Source organism: Choloepus didactylus, chromosome 4, assembly GCF_015220235.1.
Source record: "Choloepus didactylus isolate mChoDid1 chromosome 4, mChoDid1.pri, whole genome shotgun sequence".
Classification (NCBI taxonomy): domain Eukaryota; kingdom Metazoa; phylum Chordata; class Mammalia; order Pilosa; family Megalonychidae; genus Choloepus; species Choloepus didactylus.
This window is the reverse complement of record NC_051310.1, coordinates 17,934,613-17,959,238: the sequence shown is the minus strand read 5'-3', so window position 1 is coordinate 17,959,238 and position 24,626 is coordinate 17,934,613. Positions and strand designations below refer to the sequence as shown.

The 24,626-nt window shown below is 42.2% G+C and overlaps 1 protein-coding gene across 2 annotated transcripts; it reads left to right on the top strand.

The window, feature by feature from the left end:
- The first annotated feature begins 604 nt into the window (after positions 1-604).
- Positions 605-11,582, top strand: CALM1 (calmodulin 1). 2 transcript variants are annotated; one of them, XM_037832070.1, is made up of 6 exons: positions 605-815; positions 3,600-3,630; positions 4,530-4,673; positions 6,747-6,853; positions 7,675-7,810; positions 7,985-11,582. In XM_037832070.1, exons 1-6 carry the CDS (start codon positions 813-815, stop codon positions 8,011-8,013), a joined length of 450 nt encoding a protein of 149 aa, XP_037687998.1. In that variant the 5' UTR covers positions 605-812; the 3' UTR covers positions 8,014-11,582. The 2 variants fall into 2 exon arrangements, with proteins under 2 accessions (XP_037687998.1, XP_037687997.1); XM_037832069.1 differs by lacking the exon at positions 605-815 and having other exon boundaries at positions 3,594-3,630.
- The last annotated feature ends 13,044 nt before the right edge of the window (positions 11,583-24,626 follow it).

Here is a 24,626-nt window from a genome sequence, read left to right as displayed (position 1 = left end):
CGAGGAAAGCTAGCCCAGTCTCGCTCCCTCCAGACCCTCCTCCTCGGCAGCTGAAAACGTGCGGTCAGTTCCCCTGCACCACCACCCCCCGTCGCGAACACCCTCAGTCCCAGGCCCTCCCGCAGCTGCCCCGGGAGGAATTGGCCTGCGGGAGACCCAACCGCGAAGGGCAGGCGGAATCCCGGGGACCGGCGAGAGGGGTTGGAAACGCTGGCGTTTGTGGGGGGGGGGGGGTGGTGCGGGGAGTGTGGGGGGTGTCCCACACAGGTGGGCGTTGAGGGGCGGGCAGCTTCCGAAGCCCAGGACCGCCCCAAGGTCGGACATATGGGAGCGCTTTGTCCTCTCTCAGGCTTCGTATGGGCGTCACCGTGAGTCCCCTCGCGCACCTGCCCGCGACCGCGCGCCCCTCTGTAAGACCTTCCGCCCCACTCCCGAGTCCGCAACAGCCGCCGGGGGCGCGCGGGATGGGGATGGGAAGGTGGGCGGGCTGAGGGGCGGGGCCAGACGGGCAAGGTCCGGCTACCGCAGCTCCACTCTACGCGAGGCGGCCGCGGCGGAGGGATACGGCGAGCCTTATATATAAGGCAGAGCTCTGTCTCGTACTTCGGCAGTGGTTCTGGGAGGCTTGCGGGGGTGGTGCTGCTATTTGCAGGCGGCAGCGGCGCAGGCGGCGGCGGCGGCACGGTGCAGAGCTCACACCGCGCCTTTGCAGCAGCCAGCAGCAGCAACTGCGGAAGCACTCCCGCGGTCACAGCCTCTGCGCTGGTACAGCCACCCTCTCTCCCTCTGCTCTTCCTCCCTTCGCTCGCACCATGGTAGGTCGGAGTGGCGAACGCGGGCGTAGCAGCTGCCCATGCTTCTTTCCTTCCCAAATTTTTAGTTCAGTCCTGCTTTTGGGGGTTTGGGTGGATCGGCTCTTTTTTCCTTTCTTTTTCGGGTTTCGCGCTCCAGCTGCGGATAAGAAGGATGCATTTGGGATTTGCATCTTGATTTCTTCTGCCAGGGATCTCATTTAAATTTTGGTTCCATCGCCCTTGGAGGTGGACTCGGCTGTCAGGCTGTCCGCCGGCTGGGGCTCCGGCCGCAGCTGCACCGGCGCCTTCCGCATCCATCCCCTCCCCCCAGCCCCGCACCCACCGCTTCCAGCGCGCCGCACCCGGGCTGTCCGCAACGCTGCGCCTGGGCCGGGGCCCTAGGGGGGCGGGGCAGCCGGGCGGGGCCGGGAAGTAGACGTTCCTCCACCCCACCCTAGGCACGGAGGCAGGCGGGTCGGGCGGGCGGTGGAGAATGAATGGACCGGAGAGAGCTGGTGTCGCACGTTGCTCGGGGGCGGAGGGGCCGCCGTCAGGGTCCCCTTCCCGGGCGGCCCCCGCGGTGCGCTCTTCGCCGTTCTCCCCTCCTCCCTCCCGGGGGGCGACGTACGGGCGTGGGCTGGGAAGGAAGGAGCCGGGGAAGGGTGGGGTGGGGGCAGGAAGGCGCGGGGTGGGGGGGCGGAGAGGGCGGAAGCGGCGGCCCGGCCGCCCTGGGGCGGGGCCCTGCGGTCTTACTAGGGCTCCTCTCGCTCCCTTCGCACCCCCGAAGCCCTCCACCCAAGGCAGGAGTGGAGGCGTGCGTGAGCCTCGGTCCACCAGGAGGCCCTTTCCCGCGGGAGGCGCTCAGCTTGCGCTAATTGGGGCGGGGGGGAGGGGGCGGGGGAGGAGGGAGCTGGCGCGCGGCTCGGTTTCCATTAGAGACGCAAAGTTTCTGTTCCGGGAGGAGGCGGCGGCGCGGCGAGCTCACTGCCTGGGGGAGCAGAGGCGGGTGGGAGGCGGGAGGCGTCCTTTGCCCCCGCCTGCAGCGCGGCCCCGGAGTGGGAGTGGGGGGCTCTCCTGGCGGAGGAGGGACGGAGCCCCCCTCCCCAGTCTGGGGACGCCTCGACCCCCGCCAGTCCTCGGCGCGCGCCCCTGCTTCTTTGCCCCTCGCCCGAAATTTCCCAGCAGCTCCGTATCTGCTGGGAGATGCTCTCCACTGTTTCCACTTTCTCTGCAGTTTCTCGATCGCCTGCTGCGACTGTGCGCCTCGCTGGGTGTGTCGGCGGGCACGACTGACATCACCGGCAGCGTTTTATAAGGCTTGGCGGGTGGGGTGATGGCTCCCAGCAGGGTTTATGGGCACCGTTGCCCCCGAAGGCCAGCGTGGTTTGGGCGGCGGGGTGAGGGGATTTCACTTTTGAGGAAGTCAGATGGTGCTCCCAATGCCTCCAACTCGTGATTTTTGCGGTGAAGTGGGACTGTTCTCTCGCGAGGTGTGGCAGAGCTTCCTTGTACAGGAGAGGCATTGCCTCGGCGTTACGTAAATCATCGTGTCTCCTTCGTTTGATTTAAAGAAAATCAGCTTGCGGTGACTGGGATAAAGAGGAAAAAAACGAGTTTTTTTCCGCCCAAATCAGTATATTGCCGCACCATTCCTACTGTGAAAATGTCAATTTTAAGAGCTAGAATAAACTTGATACCATCAGCCTTGAATTAGGACTTATTTTGTAACCAACTTCGTTAGACGTCCTTCATTAAGATCAAAATAGACATTAGCTCTCTTAGAGATCTTGAATTCCCCAGGCTGTCGGCACAGGTTCAGTGTTGGAGAGAGCTAATGCAAGTGAGAATTACCTTGGTGGCCATTACCAGCTGGAGGAAAGTGTGTTTATTATGAACAACTCTTATGTCATTCTTAAGGTGGATTGGGTAAATAATCCCCAGCAACTTGGTGGTTTCTTTTCTCCAGAAAAGAGAGGGGCATAGAGTCATAACTGTCGTGTAGTGCTCTGTGTACATAATTTTTATTATAAGACTTCTATTCTGGTTTCTGAATCAGAGGGTAATTTGACCCAAGGCATTAGCTGTTGTAAAGGGTAGGCTTTTAACAAATAACTGCCTAATTTAAAAGGCTAGAAAGCATTTACTGCATGGAAATGAAGTTGTGGGGTAACCCATTGTCATATACTTATTTTTCCCACTTAATTGTATTTCATAAACTGGGTATAAAGCCTGTTAATCCAACCCAATGGCATTACGTAACACGAATTTGAAGATTTGGAGCACCGGCAGCAATAATGTGCAAGGTGTGCTGAAAGCCTGGCCCTGGATGCCATCCTGGTGGCCAGCTGCAGCGGCTGCAGTGTCGTGCTGGGTCCCTTCTTGGGTGGAGGCAGGGACTGCGGCGTCTCTGGTGCAGTAGGTGGCGCTCTTTCTCAGAGCCTGCAGCTGCAGCCTGTGCCACAGGAGCTCTTGCCACTAGAGGTGCCATTTTTCAAATTATGGACCGACCCTTTGTAGTTAGACTTCAGAGCATGTTGGAAGCCATAGGCCCAGAAAAGAAAACCCGAAACCAGCAGATTTTGCCATTTCCGTGCCATCCTTTGTTTTTAAGATGGCATAAAGGGTTCTCTTCATTCTAATTGCTTTCCTTAAAAGACAATGCTAAATTTTTCAACCGATTGCTTTTTTTAAGTTTGATTTTTTTTTTTTAATATCTCACAGTATTAAAAGTATAATTGGAAAAGCTATGTTGCTCTCAATCAAACTGTCATGGGTTAAATTATAAGCTTTTCTTTCTCCATGCAGGCTGATCAGCTGACCGAAGAACAGATTGCTGGTAAGTCGAGGACTCCAGGGGGTGCCTAGAAGGCCAGAAGGAGGCCTCAGTTTTGGTGTCTTCCTCTGTTCCCTCCCCTCTACAATCTGAGCAGTTTTTAAAGGATTTATTCAAATAAAACAACAAGTAGAAAGATTCAGGCCAGGTGTTACTCTTTGCTGCCAGTCTTTTGGAGAGAACATGGTGGAAGGAAGTGGCACCGAGAATACCTACTTGTTAAAACTCTGAAATATTTGACTGTGTGTGCTTCACATGTGCAAAGCATTGCATTTAATGAAATTGCAGTGACCCTCTTTACCCAGAAATTTAGTTTAGAATTCTTATGCCACAGATCTTTTAGTAATCCACCATGAAAGCTTGTGCTTGCTATCCTAAAATAAATGGGAATGAATGGAAGTGAGCATTAGGACCATTGTAATAATTGGGAGGGGAGTTATAGTAGTTGAGATTTTAGCTTTTAATATTCTCTGGAGGACTTGTTTTGAGAATGTTTCTTTTTATGAAACTAGGAATGCCTCTGATATGTTCTGAATGCTGTATTGAGAAAACACTCTAGTAATCTGTAAAGTTGCTCTGAAACTGTAGAAATTTAATAGGAAAAGGTTTTAAGGAACCTGTGGACCAAACTTCATGTGTCACATTGCATTTAGGACTAATTCAAGCATCTTCAAGCTTAGCTTTCTTTAAAAATGTGAGAATAGTATGGTTTTATGGAACTGCTTTTGGGCTGCTTTATGGAGGCCAGGCTGGTAGGACTATTGTAGTCTTGATTTTGGTAGATAAAGACCAAGCAGTTTCTGATAACTTGAACAGGTTGCTTTGGCAAGCCCCAGGGAAGTGTGTATTGTGGCTGTGTTGAGTAAAGGCCTTCTTTCTAAACGGTGAACTTTTGTTTTCAGAATTCAAGGAAGCTTTCTCCCTATTTGATAAAGATGGCGATGGCACCATCACAACAAAGGAACTTGGAACTGTCATGAGGTCACTGGGTCAGAACCCAACAGAAGCTGAATTACAGGATATGATCAACGAAGTGGATGCTGATGGTAAGGGCTTTGGAGCTATGAATGAATGCCAGTGTTGTGTTATTCAAGTTCAGCCATGTCGCAAAGTTGTCTTTCAAGTCCCCAGAGCAAAGCAAATGTGCAGAGATCCTTTCTGTGGTTGCCTTGCGGCCATTGACAATTACGGTAGAAGACAATGGGCCTGCCCTTCACCCTCGTCACTATCTAGAACTTTTCCTGGATTGGATGACTGTGTTCTTTTCCTACTTCCCGTGACCTACAGCTTAGTCTTTATTAACTGGCCCATGAGTCCGCACTGGGTCCTATGGGGAAAATAAAAATCAGTAGCTGTGGCCCCGCCTGTTAGAGGAGGAGGAACTCCAAGTGAAGTGGGTAAACAGCATTTTTAGAAGGTAACCTACAAATAAGTATAGCACAAGCTGTAGTTCTGTTTGTCAAAGAGATTCAGAGGATCAGGTGAGGCTTGGAGGTGGGGTGCGTGATGACAGACCTAGAGAACCTGCCAGAAGGGAAGAGGCATGAGGTGCAAAGGCAGGAGATTCCACCAGTAACTCCTAGTGGTCGGCACTGACCAGTGTCCATTCCTCTAGACTTGAGTGGTGGAGAGCCGACTTTATTGCTCACTTCCACTAGTAAATAAACAGTGTTTGAGCATACCCCCTTACCCTAAACCACATGTATCTGTAAATCATATCTATATATTAATGTGATAAATAACATTATAGAATGTAATAAATTCTTAAGGACACTAAAAAATACAAACTATTTGGATCCAGACTTTATAGTCCACTCAAGTGACTTGGTAGTAGCCACTTAAAAAAATATGGTAACATTTTAGAAGCAGGGGTTTTGGTTAAGCTCTTTGACAAAGGTTTCAGCTCATTTAAGCTACTTCCCAAGATTGCTTTCCCCATCAATATTGATTTGGAGAAAGAGGCTGCCCGTAGTTTTCTCTTGTTTGCTAAGATGCTCAGTGATCTAGGACCTTAGATAGCTCCCTCCTGGTTTTGTGTCAACCATTGGAAACTTGGAGAAGTGCATTAGGTCCTCATATTGGGTGAAATGAGATGGGAGAAATTATGCTGGGTGACAGAATACAGTATTTGCAATGAATAAATATGATGATACCGAAGGGCTTCATCTCCTCGTGGCTCTGAGATACCATGTCAGATAATTTATTTTGTCTTGGATGAATATCAATAACATTAAAATTTTGGGGGCCAAAAGGACCCAAAGGGATCTCTAAATTATTATTTTTATCTAAAGCTACTGGTGAAAGTGAGTCATGTAACCTGAGACTTTTCCTTCTAATTTTATTTTCCATTTTAATTCAAGTTAAACTGTTAATCTGGTAGTTTGTCTTCAGGGATTTCGTCTAACTCTTAGTTTTAGAGAAAGAGTTGTTTGGTGTATGGGCTATAGAATAGATTCTTCTGACACAGTTTCCTAAACATTAACAGTCTGGATTGCACACTCAGCACCTTGCCCTCGTGGAGAAGTAAAGGTGCTGAGCTGGGGGAGAAAACCATTAGGTGACTCAATGTGGGTGAGAAACACCAGCCTGGAGAAGCGTTTCTAAGACTTCGTGGCCAGTGGCATAGCAGTTGGGTTTTCCCCCTCTCTTAATCCTTATTTCCACTAAGACTTGAACTCCTAAGGATATTGGAAATGTCCAAACTTGAAGCCTTCTTTTGGTCCTTAGCATCACTACCCAAGGCAGATTCAGTTCTCTCTCACTTGGGAAGGTGATCACGAGTGCTTCCCTTGGGAATGGAAAGGTTCGGCCTGCACTGCCCTGTGCTCCTTTTCTCTTGAATCATACAGCCCTCTTCAGTGGTCATGAATCCAGATGTGTACTTTCTTTGCCTCATTAAATGCCATTCTGGGTATTAGGTTGAAGCATGTGAAATTGCCTTGTGAAATATTTGAACATTTCAGACCTATAAAAATGGCCGTTTTACATGGTCCAGCCCAATAAAGTAATTATCCAGTTCTAAAGGCACTTAACCATCCTAAACAGTGGCTCTGAAATTTACTGCAGAGTAGTGTTCCTGGAATGCTTAGTTTACGTGAGCTTTTTGTTTTAAATTTGAGGTAATGGCACCATTGACTTCCCAGAATTTTTGACCATGATGGCTAGAAAAATGAAAGACACAGACAGTGAAGAAGAAATCCGTGAGGCATTCCGAGTCTTTGACAAGGTAATCCTGCATCTGCATTGCAGGCAGTATTTAAGAATGGCTTTTTTTTTTTTTTTTTTTTTTGTGCTATCAATTCTAAAAGCTCTTAATCTTTTATGGGTAGAACACTTCTAAATGTCTGAGCCTCCAATATCTCACTTTCAAGTACCCTGATTTATTGCAGTAACCTTGTTTGAGGGTTGCATAATAAAGAAATTTTTTTTTTTATTAGAGAAATGTTGTGGATTTACAGAACAATCATGCATAACATACAGGATTCCCATATACCACCCTATTATTAACACCTACCATTGGTGTGGTACGTGTTACAATTGATAAAAGCACATTTTTATAGTTGTACGATTAACTCTAGTTTATGGTTTAACTTAGGGTTTGCTCTTCATTTAGTGCAGTTCCAAGGATTTTTTTAAAAATTTTATTCTATTACCATAAATACAACCTAACATTTCCCCTTTTAACCACATTTCAGTGCAGTTAATTACATTCACAGTGTCTGGCTACGATCACCACTGCTTCCATTACCAAAACATTTCCATCATTCCAAATAGGAACCCTGTACATTTTAAGTTTTAGTTTTCCATTCCCTATCCCCAAGTTCCTTGATTGCTATTTTTTATTTCTGTCTGCTTTTGAGGCCAACCTCCCACCCCCACCCCCGTTTTCTGTGTCAGTCGACTTGGATGTATTTAGTAGGTAGAGGTGGGAACTGGAGAGCAGAGAATTGTTGGTGAGAGCCGAGTTGGCAGTAACTTGAGAGGGCGTAATTAAGTAAAAGACCTACTTGCCCATGCTGAACCACTATCATCAATAACTGTTCACAGGATGGCAATGGCTACATCAGTGCGGCAGAGCTACGTCACGTCATGACAAACTTAGGAGAAAAACTAACAGATGAAGAAGTAGATGAAATGATCAGAGAAGCAGATATTGATGGGGATGGACAAGTCAACTATGAAGGTAAAACACTAAATTTCTTTGGCTTAGATTTAGTAGTCTTACCTTTAGGATTTATCAGTGAGTTAACTGCTTCACCAGATGTCCACTGATTTTACTTTATGCAGAGTAGAGCTGTTTTGCTCATTAAAGCTACTTTTGAAGATAACCAAAAATTATGATTATTTGTCTTTTCAGAATTCGTACAGATGATGACTGCAAAATGAAGACCTACTTTCAACTCCTTTTCCCCCCTCTAGAAGAATCAAATTGAATCTTTTACTTACCTCTTGCAAAAAAAAAAAAAAAAAGTTCATTTATTCATTCTGTTTCTGTATAGCAAAACTGAATGTCAAAAGTACCTTCTGTCCACACACACACAAAAAAATCTGCATGTATTGGTTGGTGGTCCTGTCCCCTAAAGATCAAGCTACACATCCGTTTTACAATATAAATACTTGTACTACCTTAATGATAAGGAAGCACTTAGTGGACTCCTTAAAGTTCCATTTGCTAATGATTAATACACTGTTTGGGCTGGCCAGTTTTTCATGCATGCAGCTTGACGATTGAGCACAGTCAGGCATTTGTATTAAAAACGAAAAATGAAAAAACAAATTCAAAACCTATTCAGAAGGGTTCTATTCAATTTGTTAGCATAAATTGTCATCGCTGGTTGACTGAAAATACTTTTTAAAATTGATTTACCTCAGGATGATGTGCAGAAAAGTGGGTGAAGGATAAGCTCTGGCGACACAGCCCCGCTGGTGGGACGGTCCTCTTGTTCTGTGCACGCTGACCCGCGGTGGCAGTGACGCAGCCCGAGGGTGCCTGCGTGTGTGGGGTTCGCGTTCTCTGCACTAGAGTGAAACGGGGTCAGGCTGTCACTGTCCACACACATTTTTAAAAAAGAAACCTTTACCAAGGGAGCATCTTTGGACTCTCTGATTTTAAAACCTCCTGAACCATGACCTGGAGCCGGCAGAGTAGGCTGTGGACTTGAGCACAGCCCGTCAACATTGCTGTTCAAGAAATTACAATTTCCGTCCATTCCGAGTTGTAAATGCTAGTCTTTTTTTTTTTTTTTCCAATAAAAAGACCGTTAACTTAAAGTGGTGTTAAATGCTTTGTAAAGCTGAGATCTAAACGGGGACAAGACAGTTGGAGGGGAGGCCAGCACCCAATTAAATGCCCGCAGCCCAGCCTTGGGTTTCCCTCCCTCCAAGAGTTCCCCACACCAACCTCTGAGGCCCAAGCCCTGCCTGAAACCAAGCAGATGTGACTGCTTCACCCTGTTGATTGATGTGGAGGGCTAGTTGTGTTTTCACTGGAGGGGGTGTGTGTGTGTACATACGTGTGCATGCACGTGAAATATGGTAACTTTTAAAGATCTATTCAGATAGTAGAGCTCTTAAGGAAGGAAGAAACCACTCTCAAGCACGTATTTAAGGGTTCTTAATCGTGCTGCAGATTACTTGTTTTATGTAACTACTGGAGATCGTCTGTATAAGAGACATGGTTTATTGTGTGTAATTGAATCCTCGCTGTGTGGTAGAAGCAGTAGTCACTTTCTAAGCCAGTCTCTTCATTTCTAAAAGACACTACCAGTCACCTTTTGAGTCATGACTTTGGATTTTTGATTATGTTTACCTTAGACTTTTTTTACTGCTTCTGTTTTGGTTTTTGGTTTTTGAAGTTGACTTGACTTTGCTTTTCTCCCCAAGTAGGACAAATACTAACCCCTAGCTTGAAAGTAGGACTCCAGCCCAGAATGAATTTGGGGTCTAATTATAAACCTGTAACCCAAACTTAAGAGGCTGGTATTGGTCTTTTCAGTGGGATTGGCACGTTGAAAAAGACCCCTTAAAGAAATATTAGCAGAGTGCTGTTTTTCAAATGAAGACTGGCTGTGCATTTTTCGTGGTGTTCACTGATTGTATCTTATTAGCAAGGAGATGTGGATTTTGAGTGAGTGGGTGGTTTTGATTTGCCAGGGAACAGTTGCAGGCTACCAGCGAGGCAGTGAGGAGCTCTTGGCAGCCAAACAGGTGCATTCAGGGCTGATTTATTGAGACCCTTTGCTTCTTCTCCTACTCCCTGTCTCTCTGGCAATTTGCAGCTTTTTAGGTTTTCTGCCAGAGGGGTGGGTCAGAGCAGTGGAGAGACACCCCACCTGCTGCTTCTGCTACTGGTCCTTAGACTGGGTGGTTGGTAGGGGGAGGTTGACAATCTGAACTCCATATTGGCCCTCACAATTCCCTGAAATTCTGAGAATACTGTGGGGCTTCTGCTTGTGGTGAGATAGGAAGGATAGAGGGCTCCTAGGATGTCTGCAAGAGGTGTTTGAATAGGTTAAGTGGCCTGGATGTTTCAGGGTCAAATAGCCTGACTTTTGACCCAGTCTCAGGTTTTAGCCTGTGGTTGATGACTTCTTGGTAGTTTTAAAGAGGGGTTGGAGGAGTGATGGTTTGATGTGTTTTTACTTCTCTTTCTATCTTAGTCTTTCACTAAGTCTCTTAGAAGCTGGGTGGACTCCATTTTAGCGGTCCCATGGCATGTCCTAAAAGACCAGATTCTCATATGGCCAGGATCCTGTTTGGAAATCAGAAACCTTCCCCCCAGGGAACGCTGAGTTCCAGTTGGTGCAGAGGTGAGGAGGAATCCGATGTTGCCTTTCCCCTGGCACTTGGGGGGACGACCGGCCCAGGGGTTGAGTATTTGCAGTTCATGTGGCATTGCGAGAGGTGGTAGCTGGGTGTCGTGGCAATGCTCTTATTAAAGTTGGTTTAGTTAGCACCTTCCTGTAAACTCTTGCCCCCTACTTCTAACTGCTCTATAAATATATACATATATATATAGATATAAAAGTGACTAGTTTAACTGGCATCCCGCTTTAGCCTGAGACTTGCCATAAAAAAAAAACTGAGTACTTGGCAAACACTTTCCTAGGTTGTTCTCCATCTGTTTGGGGTAGGTGTTGAGCAAGGCAAATGTATGTTGCTATTTCAGACAGGCTTTTGATGCACTGTTGCCAAGGAAGACTTTTTCTGATTTTTCGACAAATGAATTTTTTGCACAGTTTTAATTGGTGTCTTTCAGCAACTTAAACACATTGAAAATTAGCTATTGTACATATTTTTATATTCTCTTTATAAATGCATGTCTGATTGTACTTGTAACAATATTGTAACAAATGGCTGTCCAGTAGGCCTAGAGCTGCTGTGTCACATCCGAGGAGTAGCAGATTGTTAGCCCCCTCAGCATTCTGGAAACTTCTTCCTAATCAAAGAATGTAAATTTGGTTCAAGTCTGCTCTTTGTTCATTCAATTATTTTAAACATTTGCATTATTTATTGTATATCCTAAATACATGTATCCTTTTGGCAGTGACTAGATTCCACTAATGTGTCTTAATCTGTCTCTTCAGCTGGCAGTCACCGTTTTCTTTTTTAACCCTTGAGGTTCTGTAGGAGACAGAAATCCTTTGCTGTCTGTACTCCTTGGCATAAGAAAGTAGTGACGTGGGTGGAGTGTGTGTTCTTTCTCCAAATCTGCTATAATGTTCATTAAACACTTCTGTAGCAAAGACGGTAGAAGTTTTCTTGTTACGGAAGTTTCCCTTCACCATGGCTATTTCAAAGGAGATGCACTTGAATGTTTCTGTAAATCTTGAGATAAACTGTTTGGAGATTTAACCACCTCTCTGATGGGGGACCAACTCTATGGAAATTGTAAATAAGTTTTATTTATAAACCTGGCACTGTATTCAATAAACATTTCTGCAGCCTTTCATCTCTAACTGCGAACTGTGTAGGTTTTTAGCTCGCATAGCTTTCTGTCCCTTTTGCTCTGAAGAAGCCCTGCCTGCCCTCTAACGTAGTTCACCTGGACCCCAGGACTGTAGGTGAATGTGAAGGGCCAGACCTACCATGGGCACATCCCACGACAGCCTTAATCTAGTTGTAAGTAGCTTGGGGTGTTAACAGCTGACATTTTAACCTAGTCTCTTGGCCCAATCTCTTGTATCCATGCTAGTTTCCTGCAGGAAATTTATACCATAAAATGATTCATTTCCCTATAATCTCAGTGTTAACCCAAGTCTATGTTGGACTTGTGTATATGAATACATTTTGAAAATAAGATGCTGCATCAAGAGCAGGGCAGCTGAGGAAAATGGGTGGTGGGGGGACAGGGGACACCTGACTTCTGCTCAGAACTTTGGAGTTGAAACCTTCCCCTTAATCAGTGCTGCCCCAGACCCCAGCTCCGAGACAAGGTCCCCCAGCAGGAAAGGCTGCTTCCTTGCCACCACCTCTTTCCAGAAGGATTCTTTGCAGGCTGCCTCTCCCATTTCCTTTCCTACTGTGCAGAAGCAGTGATAGGGCTGAAAAGCAGGGGAACAAGTCACATAATCCCCTGCTTTGGTCAGAGGACTTGATACACATATCCAGGGAACATCTAAATAGGAGCCCGTACTACAAGGATAAGGAACCAGCATGGATACAGATCCTTGTGTTCGGAGGCTCTAGGCCTGGCTTCCACTTTTGTTTCTCTGTAGCCTTGGGCAGGTTCCTTACTTCCTCGGAGCCTCTACATCCTCCTTGTTCAAATAAGATTATTGGACTAGACACCACCTGTCTGGCATTTTCAGATTCTGGCCAACTTGTCTTGGCATCACTTGGTGTTTAAATTGATTGCAATTGCAGCCTAAAGGGTAGGAGGCAAAATAGCATGGGGATGCTGTGTGCTTCGAGTTGACAAATGGGATTTTGAAAATCTCAGCAGCTCCGTGTTGGGAGTGGAGTGGAGGTTAGACTTGCTATTAAGACTGATGTAATATTGGAATGTGGGTCAGAGAAACTGACAAAATTAAGTGACTTCCATCCTGTCCCGGGACGGAAATAGGAAGCTACCACTGGGCCTGGGAGAGATTCAGTCCAAGTGATGATGTCATCCAGTTTTTCAGCAGCTCTAGTGCAGAAAACACATTTCCGATTCTAGCTGAGCTTTCCCGGGCACTGGGAGCTGGAGCACCCAGTGACTCAGGATGCCTTAGAAGGAAATAAAGCTTACTTTTTTTAAAATAGCTTAGTGCTTCTCCTCTCCTACTGCCCAGCCCTCTGCGAAGGATTGGGAGCCATTTGCTCGGGCTCCGGAGTGCTTATGCCTCAAGCTGGAGCTAAGGAGAGGCCAGCTTTCCTTCCCATCTTGCTGACAATCCCTGAACTTAGGTTAAAGGAAAAAAAAAAGTTTCTCTTAAAATAATTATTTATGTTCAGCCTGTGTGTCAGCAACCTTTTGGAGAGACTGTATTTCCACGTTGAGTTACTATCTCAAATTTTAAAGTTCTATTTTCACTTTTACAAAGACTAAGAGGAGAAATCCAGTCCCCTATTAGATAATTTCTTGAACATTTTGTTACAGCATAATCTTTTTATCCAGGCTGCATAAAAGCATGTAGAGTTTGCTCTTAAACTAATTTTTTTTCCCTTTTTGAGTCACAATATACCCTTCAAGTTGTGAGTTTTTTTTCAGTTACTGCACTTCTAGAAGGTAGCTTTTTTGCCTTACAGACTGATAATCAGAATCAAGCTTTGAGATAGTGGATTATAAGTACTTTTCTTCCTTCAAAAAATTGAAAATAAAATATAATTAGAAAGTGATATTTTAGTTGGAAAGGACTAGATTGTGTGTTGTAGGTAAAACTTCTGCCAGATGAAAGCTTCCAGATTGGGTGGTTCTCGATCTTTTTAGAATATTTCCACTGACAAGAAGCTTGCTACCTCAACAGGCAGCCCATTCCCATTTTCACAAAAGCATTTTTCTGATTCTTACAAGAAATGCTGTTTATTGTATAAAATGTGTGTTATTGAGTATCCACATTACCATATAAACTAGTTAACATGTTATAAAAAACCTTTCCATATTTTTTTTATCATGATGCAGACGTAGTTTACAAAATTAGGATTTTACTGTTATGTATAGTTTTTTAGAAATGAAGTATAATATTCTTTATTATATACAATAACGTATCGAGTATATTTTTTATTAGACTTTATTTTTTAGAGCAATTGTAGGTTTACAGAAAAAGTGGGGAAAATACAGAGTTCCCATATATATCCGTTGCCCTCCTGTCTCCCCCACCCTCCATTTTCCCTGTCATTACCATTTGGCAGTAGTGTGGTGCATTTGTTATAGTTGATAAACCAATGTTATTATAATTTTATTATTAACTAAAGTCCACAGTTCATGTTAGGTTTCATTCTTTGTGTTGCATAGTTCTATGGTGGTGTCTTTTAAATTTTTATTAACATATTCAACATAAAAATTTCCCATTTTAACCACATGCAAATATATAACTCAGTGCTATTAACTACATTCACAATGTTGTGCTACCATCACCACCATCCATTACCAAAACTTTTCTGTCACCCCAAACAGAAACTGTACCCATTAAGCGTGTTCTCCCCATGTATACATATATATTAACAATCCTATTGTCTTTTTTTCTTGAGATACAATTCACATATAAAATTCACCATTTTAAAAGTGTACAATTGGGTGGTTTTTAGTATATTCACAAGCTTGTGCAATGAATGCCACTAATTCCAGACCATTTTTATCATCCCCCAAAGAAACCTTGTTTAGCAGTCACTGTCTATTCCTTCCTTCCTGCTCCCAGCCCCTGACCCCATCCATCGACTTTCTGTCTTTGGATTTGCCTATTCTGGACATGTCATATATAGGGAATTGTGTATGCAGGGCAGTTTTTTTTTTTTTAAGTGCAGTGCTGTATTATTTAAAATATTAGTGTTAGAGAAATGCAAAATGTTAAAACTTCTTATATCAAGTATTTGTGTTTGTTTTTCCCCCCGTATAAATCTCCCTCCTCAACACACACAGTTTTCTATTATTAACACTTTGCATTAGTGTGGTACCTCTGTCACAATTTATGAAACAATACCATCATACTATTAACTATAGTCCATGGTTTACATGAAGTTTCACCCTTCATGTTGTACAGTACATGTGTTGTTTTTTTAAATTTTATTCTGGAATCATGTATGTATAGTTTTTATTTTTTATCTTTTTCAGTCTTTGTACTTGAGCATTTGTCCATCAATTTAAATTCTTGAATATAATTTTGAGCAGCTGGCTGGATTAATATGGCATAATTTAGTTAGCCAATCCCTTAATAAAAGCCGTCTGGCACATTTCATTTTGAACATTTCTAACCGTGGGAACATTACAAGTTGAAATCTGCTTCCCTGTAGCTTCCCCTCACTGATTCTCGTTCTGCCTGGTGGAGCTAGCATTGGACATCTAATCCTGCTTCACATGCTCCTCCTTAAGTCTTCAGGTTTAACATTTGCCCCCTTTTTTTCAACCTCTCTGGAACCCACATGGTGTAGTGAAGTTACTCAGGTTCTGCATTCAAACAGATCCACGTTCAAATCTTAGCTTCCCAAGTGATGTGACTTGTGGCAAGTGACCACTCTGCTTCAGTGTCCTCGTCTGTGAAACAGGAAGATGTCTTCCTCACAAGGGGGCCATAGGAGTAAATGAGCTGACGGAAATCCTCTAGCATGGTGGCTGCATATGGGAGGTGCTTAAAAATTATCTCTTCCATACAATATGAATTCTATCACTACAAAAGAAAATGAGCCAGTTTCAGTTATTTGGTTCATATGATCTAACTCATGCTGGTTCCTCAGCATCACCTCTTCCTTTCTTTTTAAGAGCACACAAACTTTCTGTCTAAGCATCTCACCCCTTTGGAGGCTGGCAGTTGCCAATGTCTCATGTTCCAGCACCTGCTCTCCAGATCTCATGGAGGGCTGCTAGACCCTCGACCAGGTCGGGCCTGAGAACTTGGCACATGCCCTTGGTGTGCCTGCATGGGAAGCCTCTGCTTGGGAAGCCTCTTTGGGCACACCCAGGCTTGGTATCCTCTAGAGAGTGATGGAGGGCCCTTTCCTGTTAGAAGGTCAAACCCTTTTATAGAGGCGTTTACCCAACACAAGAGAGGCCAGTGGTTAGGCCTCTGCGTTCTCTGTTAGCATCCTACCACCTCGTATCCTCAGGCAGAGCCCCTGTGCTTCTTCAGTGTTCTGTTTCTTGAGAGATGCCCCCTGCCCCCTGCCAGGAGCCTCTCCCTCTAGTATGCCTGGAGCTGGTTCAAACTTTTCCAACCATGGGAAGTGAAGCCATTTGGTCACATCTCACCTTCTGTCTCCCAGTCTTGACTTTCAATGGGAAGATGTGATACAAACCACTGGACTCCCAAGACCTGTTTCCAACTCAAGGGCAAAGTCATTCAAAGATATCTTCAGTTTTGTTGCCTCCTCAAACCCCAGAAGTGGGTGACAACCCACTGGTTGGCATAGTCTAAATGGGCTCATCCTTTTTTTAAAAAAAGGCAATTTTATTGAGATATATTCACATACCATACAATCATCCGAAGTGTACATACAATCAGATGTTCACAGTATCACCATATAGTTGTGCATTCATCACCACAATCAATTTTTGAACATTTTCATTACTCAAAAAAAAAATAATAATAATTAAAAATAAAAGTGAAAAAGAACACCCAAAACATCTCATAACTCCTTTGCCCCTATTATTCATTTACCTTTTGTCCCCGATTTTCTACTCATCTGTCCATTCACTGGATAAAGGGAGTGTTAGCCACAAGGTTTTCACAATCACATAGTCACACCATGTAAGCTATATAGTTATACAAATGGCTTCAAAAGTCAAGGCTACTGTGTTGCAGTTCAACAGTTTCAGGTATTTCCTTCTAGCTCTTTCAATACACTAAATCCAAAAAAGGGATATCTAAATAATGCATAAGAATAACCTCCAGAATGACCTCTTGACTCCATTTGAAATCTCTCAGCCACTGAAACTTTATTTTGTTTCATTTCTCTTCCCCCTTTCGGTCCAGAAGGTTTTCTCAATCCTATGATGCTGGGTCCTGGCTCATCCCTGGGAGTCATGTCCCATGTTGCCAGGGAGATTTACACCCCTGGGAGTCATGTCCCAAGTAGTGGGGAGGGCAGTGACTTTACCTGCAGAGTTGGCTTAGAGAGAGAGAGTCCACATCTGAGCAACAAAAGAGGTTCTCTGGGGGTGACTCTTAGGCACAATTATAAATAGGCCTAGCCTCTCCTTTGCAGTAACAAGCTTCATAAGGGCAAGTCCCAAGATCAAGGGCTCAGCCTACTAAACTGGCAGTCCCCAATGCTCGCAAGAATATCAGGAATTGCTCAGGTAGGGAAGTTTAATAGTACCACATTTTCTCCCAGTCCCACAAGGGAGCTTTGCAAATACTTCTTATTCTCTGCTCAGATTACTCTGGGATGTATTGGGGCTTCACAGTAACCTGTCCAAACCAACAAGATCTTACCCCCTATTCTGTAGCACACTATATAATTTAACTTGTATGGTCAGTTTATTCAAACACCATAATTACATGGAACTTTGAACAGGGGGTGAGATCGCCATAAACAACAGTGTGCAATGTCCATTCCTGTCCCTGCTCTCAGTTCTTCCAAGTAAATATCCAATAATGGGGATGCAGGACCATATGGCAACCCCATAGTTAGCTTCCTGTGGAACCACCACACTGCCTTCCAGATGGGCTGTACCATTCTACTTCCCCAACAACAGGGAATAGGTACATACCTCTCTCCACATTTTCTCCAGCACTTGTATCCCTCTTTATTTTTTAAGCAGTTTTATTCACACCCTATACAATCCATCCTAAGTAAACAATCAATGATTCCTGGCATAATCACATAGTTATGCATTCACCACCACATTCTTTATGAGGATATTTCCATTTCTTCCACAAAGAAAGAGGAAGAGGAGAAAGAAAGTGAAGAATAAAAAATAAATGAAGGAAAATAAAAATAAAATAATTGTACCAGTTTATGTATATTACATCCCTCAGAAAAAGCCATGTTCTTTGATGCAATCTTGTGGGTCAGACATATTAGTGGAGATTAAGTTGGAACGTTTGGATTAGGTTGTTTCCATGGAAATGCACTCCACCCAACTGTGGGTGATAACTCTGATTGGATAATTTCCACGGAGGTGTGGCTCTGCCTATTCAGCATGGGCCTTGATTAATTTACTGGAGCACTATATAAGCTCAGACAGAAGGAGCAAGCTTGCCACAGCCAGGAAGGACAATTTGAAGAATGCACGGAAGCTGAGAGTGTAGCTGCAGATGAGAGACAGTTTGAAGATGGCCATTGAAAGCAGACTCTTGCTCCGGAGACGCTAAGAGAGGAAAAATGCCCCAAGAGCAACTGAGAGTGACATTTTGAACAGGAATTGCAGCCTAGAGAGGAACCTCCTGGGAGAAAGCCCTTTTGAAACCAGAACTTGGAGCAGATGCCAGCCACATGCCTTTCCAGCTAACAGAGGTTTTCCGGACACCATTAGCCATCCTCCAGCAAAGGTACCCAATTGTTGATGTGTTACCTTGGATACTTTATGGCCTTAAGACTGTAACTGTGCAACCAAATAAACCCCCTTTTTAAAAAGCCAATCCATTTCTAGTGTTTTGCATTCCAGTAGCATTAGCAAACTAGAACAATAATATACAATGAAAAGGTCAGACAACAGCAACACCAAAAATCCCATACCACTCCTTTATATTCCCCTCTTATAGACATTTAGCTTTGGTATATTGCCTTTGCCTTTGTTACAATTAATGAAGCAACTAACAATGTTACTGTTAACTACAGACTCTAGTTTGTATATTGCTTTTATTTATTTATTTATTTATTTATTTATTTATTTTGCATTGACTGGGCTCATACCTATTGAAGGGTTCTGGAAGGGAGCTCAGGGTCTGAATGCAGCTGTTCAAACAGGGTAAATCCTTTAACTCAGCCTTGCAAATAATTGCCCAGTCTTCCCATTAGGCTGCCACCTGTAAATGGGACAGAATTCAGAATATACTTCTTTTGCTCTTTGTTTCCTACTGGGAAAGAGAGCTGATTAAAGGAAAGAGTGAGAGAGTTATGTTTGGATTACTTTTTCTCTCACATTTGGTGCCTAAAATGTTCAGACTTTCTAATTTGAGGATTTCAATATATTGAAAGGTGCAGTCTACCTTTTGAGGAGCTTTTACAAGGCTACTGATAGAATTGACATTATTAAACAACTGCCAAGTGACATGCCACTGAACAATATATACCAACTTGAATACAGAAAAACTGTGTAGACATTGCATAAAAATGTATAAAATGAAAGTTGACAAACACAAGAATGACATCCATCATCATAGCGATTTTAACACACAACTTTGTAATTGAGAAATCAAGCAGACAATAAAAGATTTGAACCACACCATAAGTTTATCCCTTGGATGTATGCAGAACATTGCACTCAGGAATTAGAGAATTTACATTCTTCACAAGTACACGTGGGACATTTATTAATCTTGACCACATATTAGACCACAATGTAAACCTGAACAAATATAAAAGAAATGTCTATCATATTGGCCGTGTTGTCAGGCAACAACACAATGGACAGAAAATAATTCCAACACTAAAGCTTTAAAAACACACATATGTTTTGTAAAACATGCAAACATATGTTATTAGAAGTTAATTTCATTATGATGAAATCATAATGAGAAAAATAGAAAATGTTCAGGGCAGAATGAAAACAGAGTCTACATTTTAAAATTATGAGATGCAGCTTAAGTAGTACTTACAGAAATTTATAGCCTTATTATGCTCATAATGGAAAAGAAAGACAAAATAAATAAGGTAAACATCAAACTTAAGTTAGGAAAATAATAGAATAAGCCCAAAGAAAGTAAAAGGGAAGTACTCAAGATAGCCATGGAAATTATTGAAACGGAAAACAAAAATACACTAGAGAGGATCAACAAAGACAAAAAGTTGGCTCTTTAAAAGATTATTAAGAGGATGGTGGGAAGATGGTGGAGTCGGAGCCCAGGAATTAGTCCCTCCACCAAAACGACTATTGAACTGGAAGGAACTGTCAGTTGAACTGGCAGGAACTGTCTGAAGCAGCTATTTTGGAACTCTCGTGTCTAGTGGAACACTGGGCAGTACCCAGGGAAGAGCTGGAGGAAGAGGTTGCTAAATTGTAAATATGGATAGATTTCACCCTCTGGGTAGCAGCTACCACCCCCCATCCCCAACCACACAGAGGCAGCAGTGGGGACGGTTTCAGCTTTGTGGTGCCAGGGTGGGCTATAAGGAACTAGTTCTCCTAAATACAGGTGTGTGTGGTTTGATCACGGATCACAGCTTTTAGTGAGCTACTTCAGATTGCTGGGGGGCCAGCTCTGAGGGCAGCCATTGTTCCAACGCCCCCTCAGGCAAAGGCAGCAGAGGAGACTTAAAGAGGCTGTAGCTCCCTCCCCCCATTTTCCTCTTTCCATTCTCCATTTGGGTGCAAAAGTAGTTCGGAAAAATCACAGATTGATGGCTCCTGTCCTCAGCAGCAACAACAGCCTAGCAATCCCAAAGAACTGGGAGAACTAGATTTCCAGAATTACAACAAGATAATAACACTGAGCATGTCCCGTTCTCAACAAAAAAAAACTACGCAACACACAAAGGAAACTGAAAAGTATGGCCCATTCACAAGGGGAAAAAATAATAAAAATAATTTGCCAGAAACTATCCCTGAAGAAGCACATATGTTGAAAATATTAGTCAAAACTTTAAATTAAGCATCTTAAATATGTTCAGTGAGCTAAAGGATTCCATAAACAAATAACTAAAGAAAATTAGAAAAATGTCTGAACAAAATAAAGAGATGGAAATTATAAAAAAGAACCAAAAAATTTTGGAGCTGCAAAGTTCAGTAATCGAAATGAAAAACTCATCAGACACATTCAACAACAGATTTGAACAGGTAGAAGAAAGGATCAGTGAACTTGAAGACAAGGCAATTAAAATATCCAGTGTGAGGAACAGAAAGAACAAATAATGAAGAAAAGTGAACAGAGCCTGAGGGACCTGTGGGACACCATCAAGAGTACCAACATATGCATCCTTGAAGTCCACCAGGACAACAGGGGGAGAGAAAGGGGTAGAAAAAGTATTTGGAGAAATAATAGTGGAAAATGTCCCATATTTGATGAAAGACATGAATATACACATCCAGGAAGCTCACCAAACCCAAGCAGAACAGATTGTAAGAAATCCATAGCAAGACACATCACAGAGAAACTGTCAAAATCCAAAGACAAAGAGGACTATGAAAGCAGCAAATGAGAAGTGACTTGTCATATACAAGAAATCCCCAATAAGATTAACAATGGATTTCTCATCAGAAACCATGGAGGCCAGAAACTGGTGGGATGGCATATTTAAAACAGCCAACCAAGAATTCTATATCTGGCAAAAACATCCATTCAAAAATGAAGGAGAAACTAAGACATTCACAGATAAAAGCTGAAAGAGTTCATTACCGGAAGACATGCCCTATAAGAAATGCTAAAGGGAGTACTTCAGGCTGAAATAAAAGGACACTAGACAGGAACTCAAAGCCATAAAAAGAAATAAAGGACATGGGTTAAAGTAACCACAGAGGTAAATATAAAATCCTAAACTATTGTACTTTTGGTTTGTAACTGCTCCCTCCCCCCCCATATGATTTAACTGGCAAATGTGTAAAATAACATTTAAAATCCATGTTAATGGTTATACAATGTATAAAGATGTAATCTGAGACACAAGTAATATAAAGGGGGAAAGACAGGTATGTAAAAGTAGAGAGTTTGTACACTGCTGAAACTAGTAGTTGAAATAAGTTATTAATTTAAGGTGGTAATTGCAAAGGAAACCACTAAGAAAATAACTAAAAATCACAGAAAAAAGGGAAGAAGAAGGTCAAAAGGGTACACTACAAAAAAGTGACTAAATTTTTTAAAAAGGCAGTAATGAAGTAATTGAGGAGCAAAAAACATATAAGACATACAGAAAGCAAATAGCTAAATGGCAGAAGTAAATCCTTCTCAATTTATACCTTAAATGTCGATGAATTGAACTCCTTATTAAAAGGCAGAGATTGACAGATTGGATGAAAAAGAATGTTCTATCTATATGCTGTCTACAAGAAACTCAATTTAGGTACATAGACACAAAGAGGTTGAAAATAAAAGGGTGGAAAAAGGTATTCCATGCAAATAGTAATCAGAAGAGAGTAGGAGTGGCTATATTATTATCAGACAAGATAGACTTTAAGTCAGAAAAGATTACAAGAGACAAAGAAGGATATTATATATTGATAAAAGGTTTGATCCAACAAGAAGATCTAATGATTATAAACATATATGCACCTCACAACAGAGCCCCAAGACATATAAGCGCAAATTGAAGTTCTGCAATAATAGCTGGAGATTTTAATACACCACTTTCAATAACTGATAGGACATCTAAACAGATCAATGAGGAAATAGAGGACTTGAACAACACTAATTAACCAATTAGAACTAGTGGACATTATAGAACATTCCACCCAACGAAAGCATAATACACATTCTTCTCAAGTGCACATGGGACATTTTCCAGGATGGACCACATGTTAGGCCACAAGTCAAATCATAATAAGCTTAAAAAATATTGAAATCATACAAAGTATCTTCTCAGACCACAATAGAATAAAGTTGGAAATCTAATAACATTTGGAAAACTGGAAAATTTACAAATATGTAGAAATTAAACAACACATTATTAAACAACTAATAGAAGAAATCACAAGGGAAATTAGGAAATAACTTTAGATGAATGAAAATGAAAACACAGCATACCAAAACTAATGCAGTGAAGGCAGTGCTCAGAGGGAAATTTATAGCTCTAAATGCCTCTATTAAAAAAGAAGAATGATCATAAATCAATAACCTAAATTCACACCTAAAGAAATGAGAACAAGAAGAGCAAACTAAGCCTAAAGTGAGCAGAAGGAAGGAAATAATAAATGTTACAGCAGAGATAAGTGAAATATAAAATAAGAGAGAGAATCAACAATACCAAAAGTTGGTTCTTTGAAAAGAGCAATAAAATTGACAAAATTTTAGCCAGACTGACAAAGAAAAAGAGAGAGGATACAAATAACTAAAATCAGGGATAAAAGTAGGGGCACTACTATTGGCCTTGTGGAAATAAAAAGGAGTATAATAGGGTGTAAGAGGATACTATGAACAACTACATGCCAAATATTACATGCCAAAATATTAGAAAATCTAGAGAAATAGACAAATTCCTAGAAACATGCAAATTACCTAATACAATGCAAAAAGAAATACAAAATCTCTAATAAAGAGATTGAATCAGTAATCAAAAACCTCTCAACAAAAAAAGTCCAGGACCAGATGGGTTCACTGCTGACTTTTACCAAACATTTAAAGATTTAACACCAATCCTTCTGAAATTCTTCCTAAAAATAGAAAGGGAGGGATTACTTCTAACTCATTCTATGAGACCTGCATTTCCGTTACCAAAGACAGATAAAGATATCAAAAGACACAAAAATTACACATCAATATCCCTTATAAATATAGATGCAAAAATCCTTAACAAAATACTGACAAACCAAGTCCAAGAATATATTAAAAGGATTATACATCATGACCAAGTGGGATTTATTCCAAGAATGCAAGAATGGTTCAACATAAGAAAATCAATCAATGTAATACACCACATTAATAAGATGAAGGACAAGAACCACATGATCATCTCAATTGATGCAGAAAAGGCATTTGAGAAAATCCAATATCTTTTCATGATATAAACACTCAGAACACCAGGAATAGAAGAGAACTTTCTCAACACGATAAAAGGCATTTATTAAAAACCCACAGGAAATATACCTAGTGATGAAATACTGTGAGCTTTTCCCCTAACATCAGGAACAAGACAAGGATGCCTGTTTTTACCACTGTTATTCAACATTATACTAGAACTTCTAGCCAGAACAATCACACAAGAGAAAAAAAAATAAAAGACACCCAAATTGGACAGAAAGATATAAAATTATCCCTATTTGCAGATGACATGAGCCTATATATAGAATATCCCAAAGAATCCAAAAGAAAGCTACTAGAACTAATAAAGGAATTCAGCAAAATTGTAGGATACAAGGTAAACATGCAGGTCAGTTTGGATTTCTCTACACCAGTAATGAACAGTCTGGAAAGGAAATCAAGAAAACAATTCCACTGACAATAGCATCTAAAAAAAATTACCTAGGAATAATTTAACCAAAGACGTGAAAGACTTGAACACTGAAAACTACAAAACATTGCTGAAAGAAGTTAAAGAAGACCTAAGTAAATGGAAAGTCATCGCATGTTCATGGATTGGAAGGCTAAATGTCATTAAGATGTCAACACTGCCTAAGGCAATCTACAAATTCAATGCAATCCCAACCAAAATTCCAACAGCCTTCTTTACAGAAATGGAAAAGCTGATCCTCAAATTCATATGGAATTGCAAGGGGCCCTGAATTGTCACAACAATCTTGAAGAAGAAAAACAGAGTTGTAGGATTCACACTTCCTGACTTCAAAACTTACTACAAAGCAAGGGAGATGAGAAGGTGCCATGCTTGAAGATGGAGGAAGAGCCGTGAGCCAAGTGCAGGCAGCTTCCAGAAGTTAGAAGAAGGCAAGGAAACAGGTTCTCCCCTCAAGGCTCCAGAAGGAACACAGCCCTGCCACTCATCTTGATTTTAGCCCAGTGAGACCCATGCCAGACTTCTGGCTTCCAGACCTGTGAGATAATACACATGTGTTGTTTTAAAACACCACGTTTGTGGTAACGTGTTACAGCAGC

What these genes read in the sequence shown, in the direction of transcription:
- CALM1 (XM_037832069.1), top strand. Translation starts at nt 3,594, where the DNA reads ATGCAGGCTGATCAGCTGACCGAAGAACAGATTGCTG. An exon ending in GACCGAAGAACAGATTGCTG is followed by an intron (nt 3,631 to 4,529) that starts GTAAGTCGAGGA and finishes TTTTGTTTTCAG; the next exon opens with AATTCAAGGAAGCTTTCTCC. An exon ending in CAACGAAGTGGATGCTGATG is followed by an intron (nt 4,674 to 6,746) that starts GTAAGGGCTTTG and finishes TTTAAATTTGAG; the next exon opens with GTAATGGCACCATTGACTTC.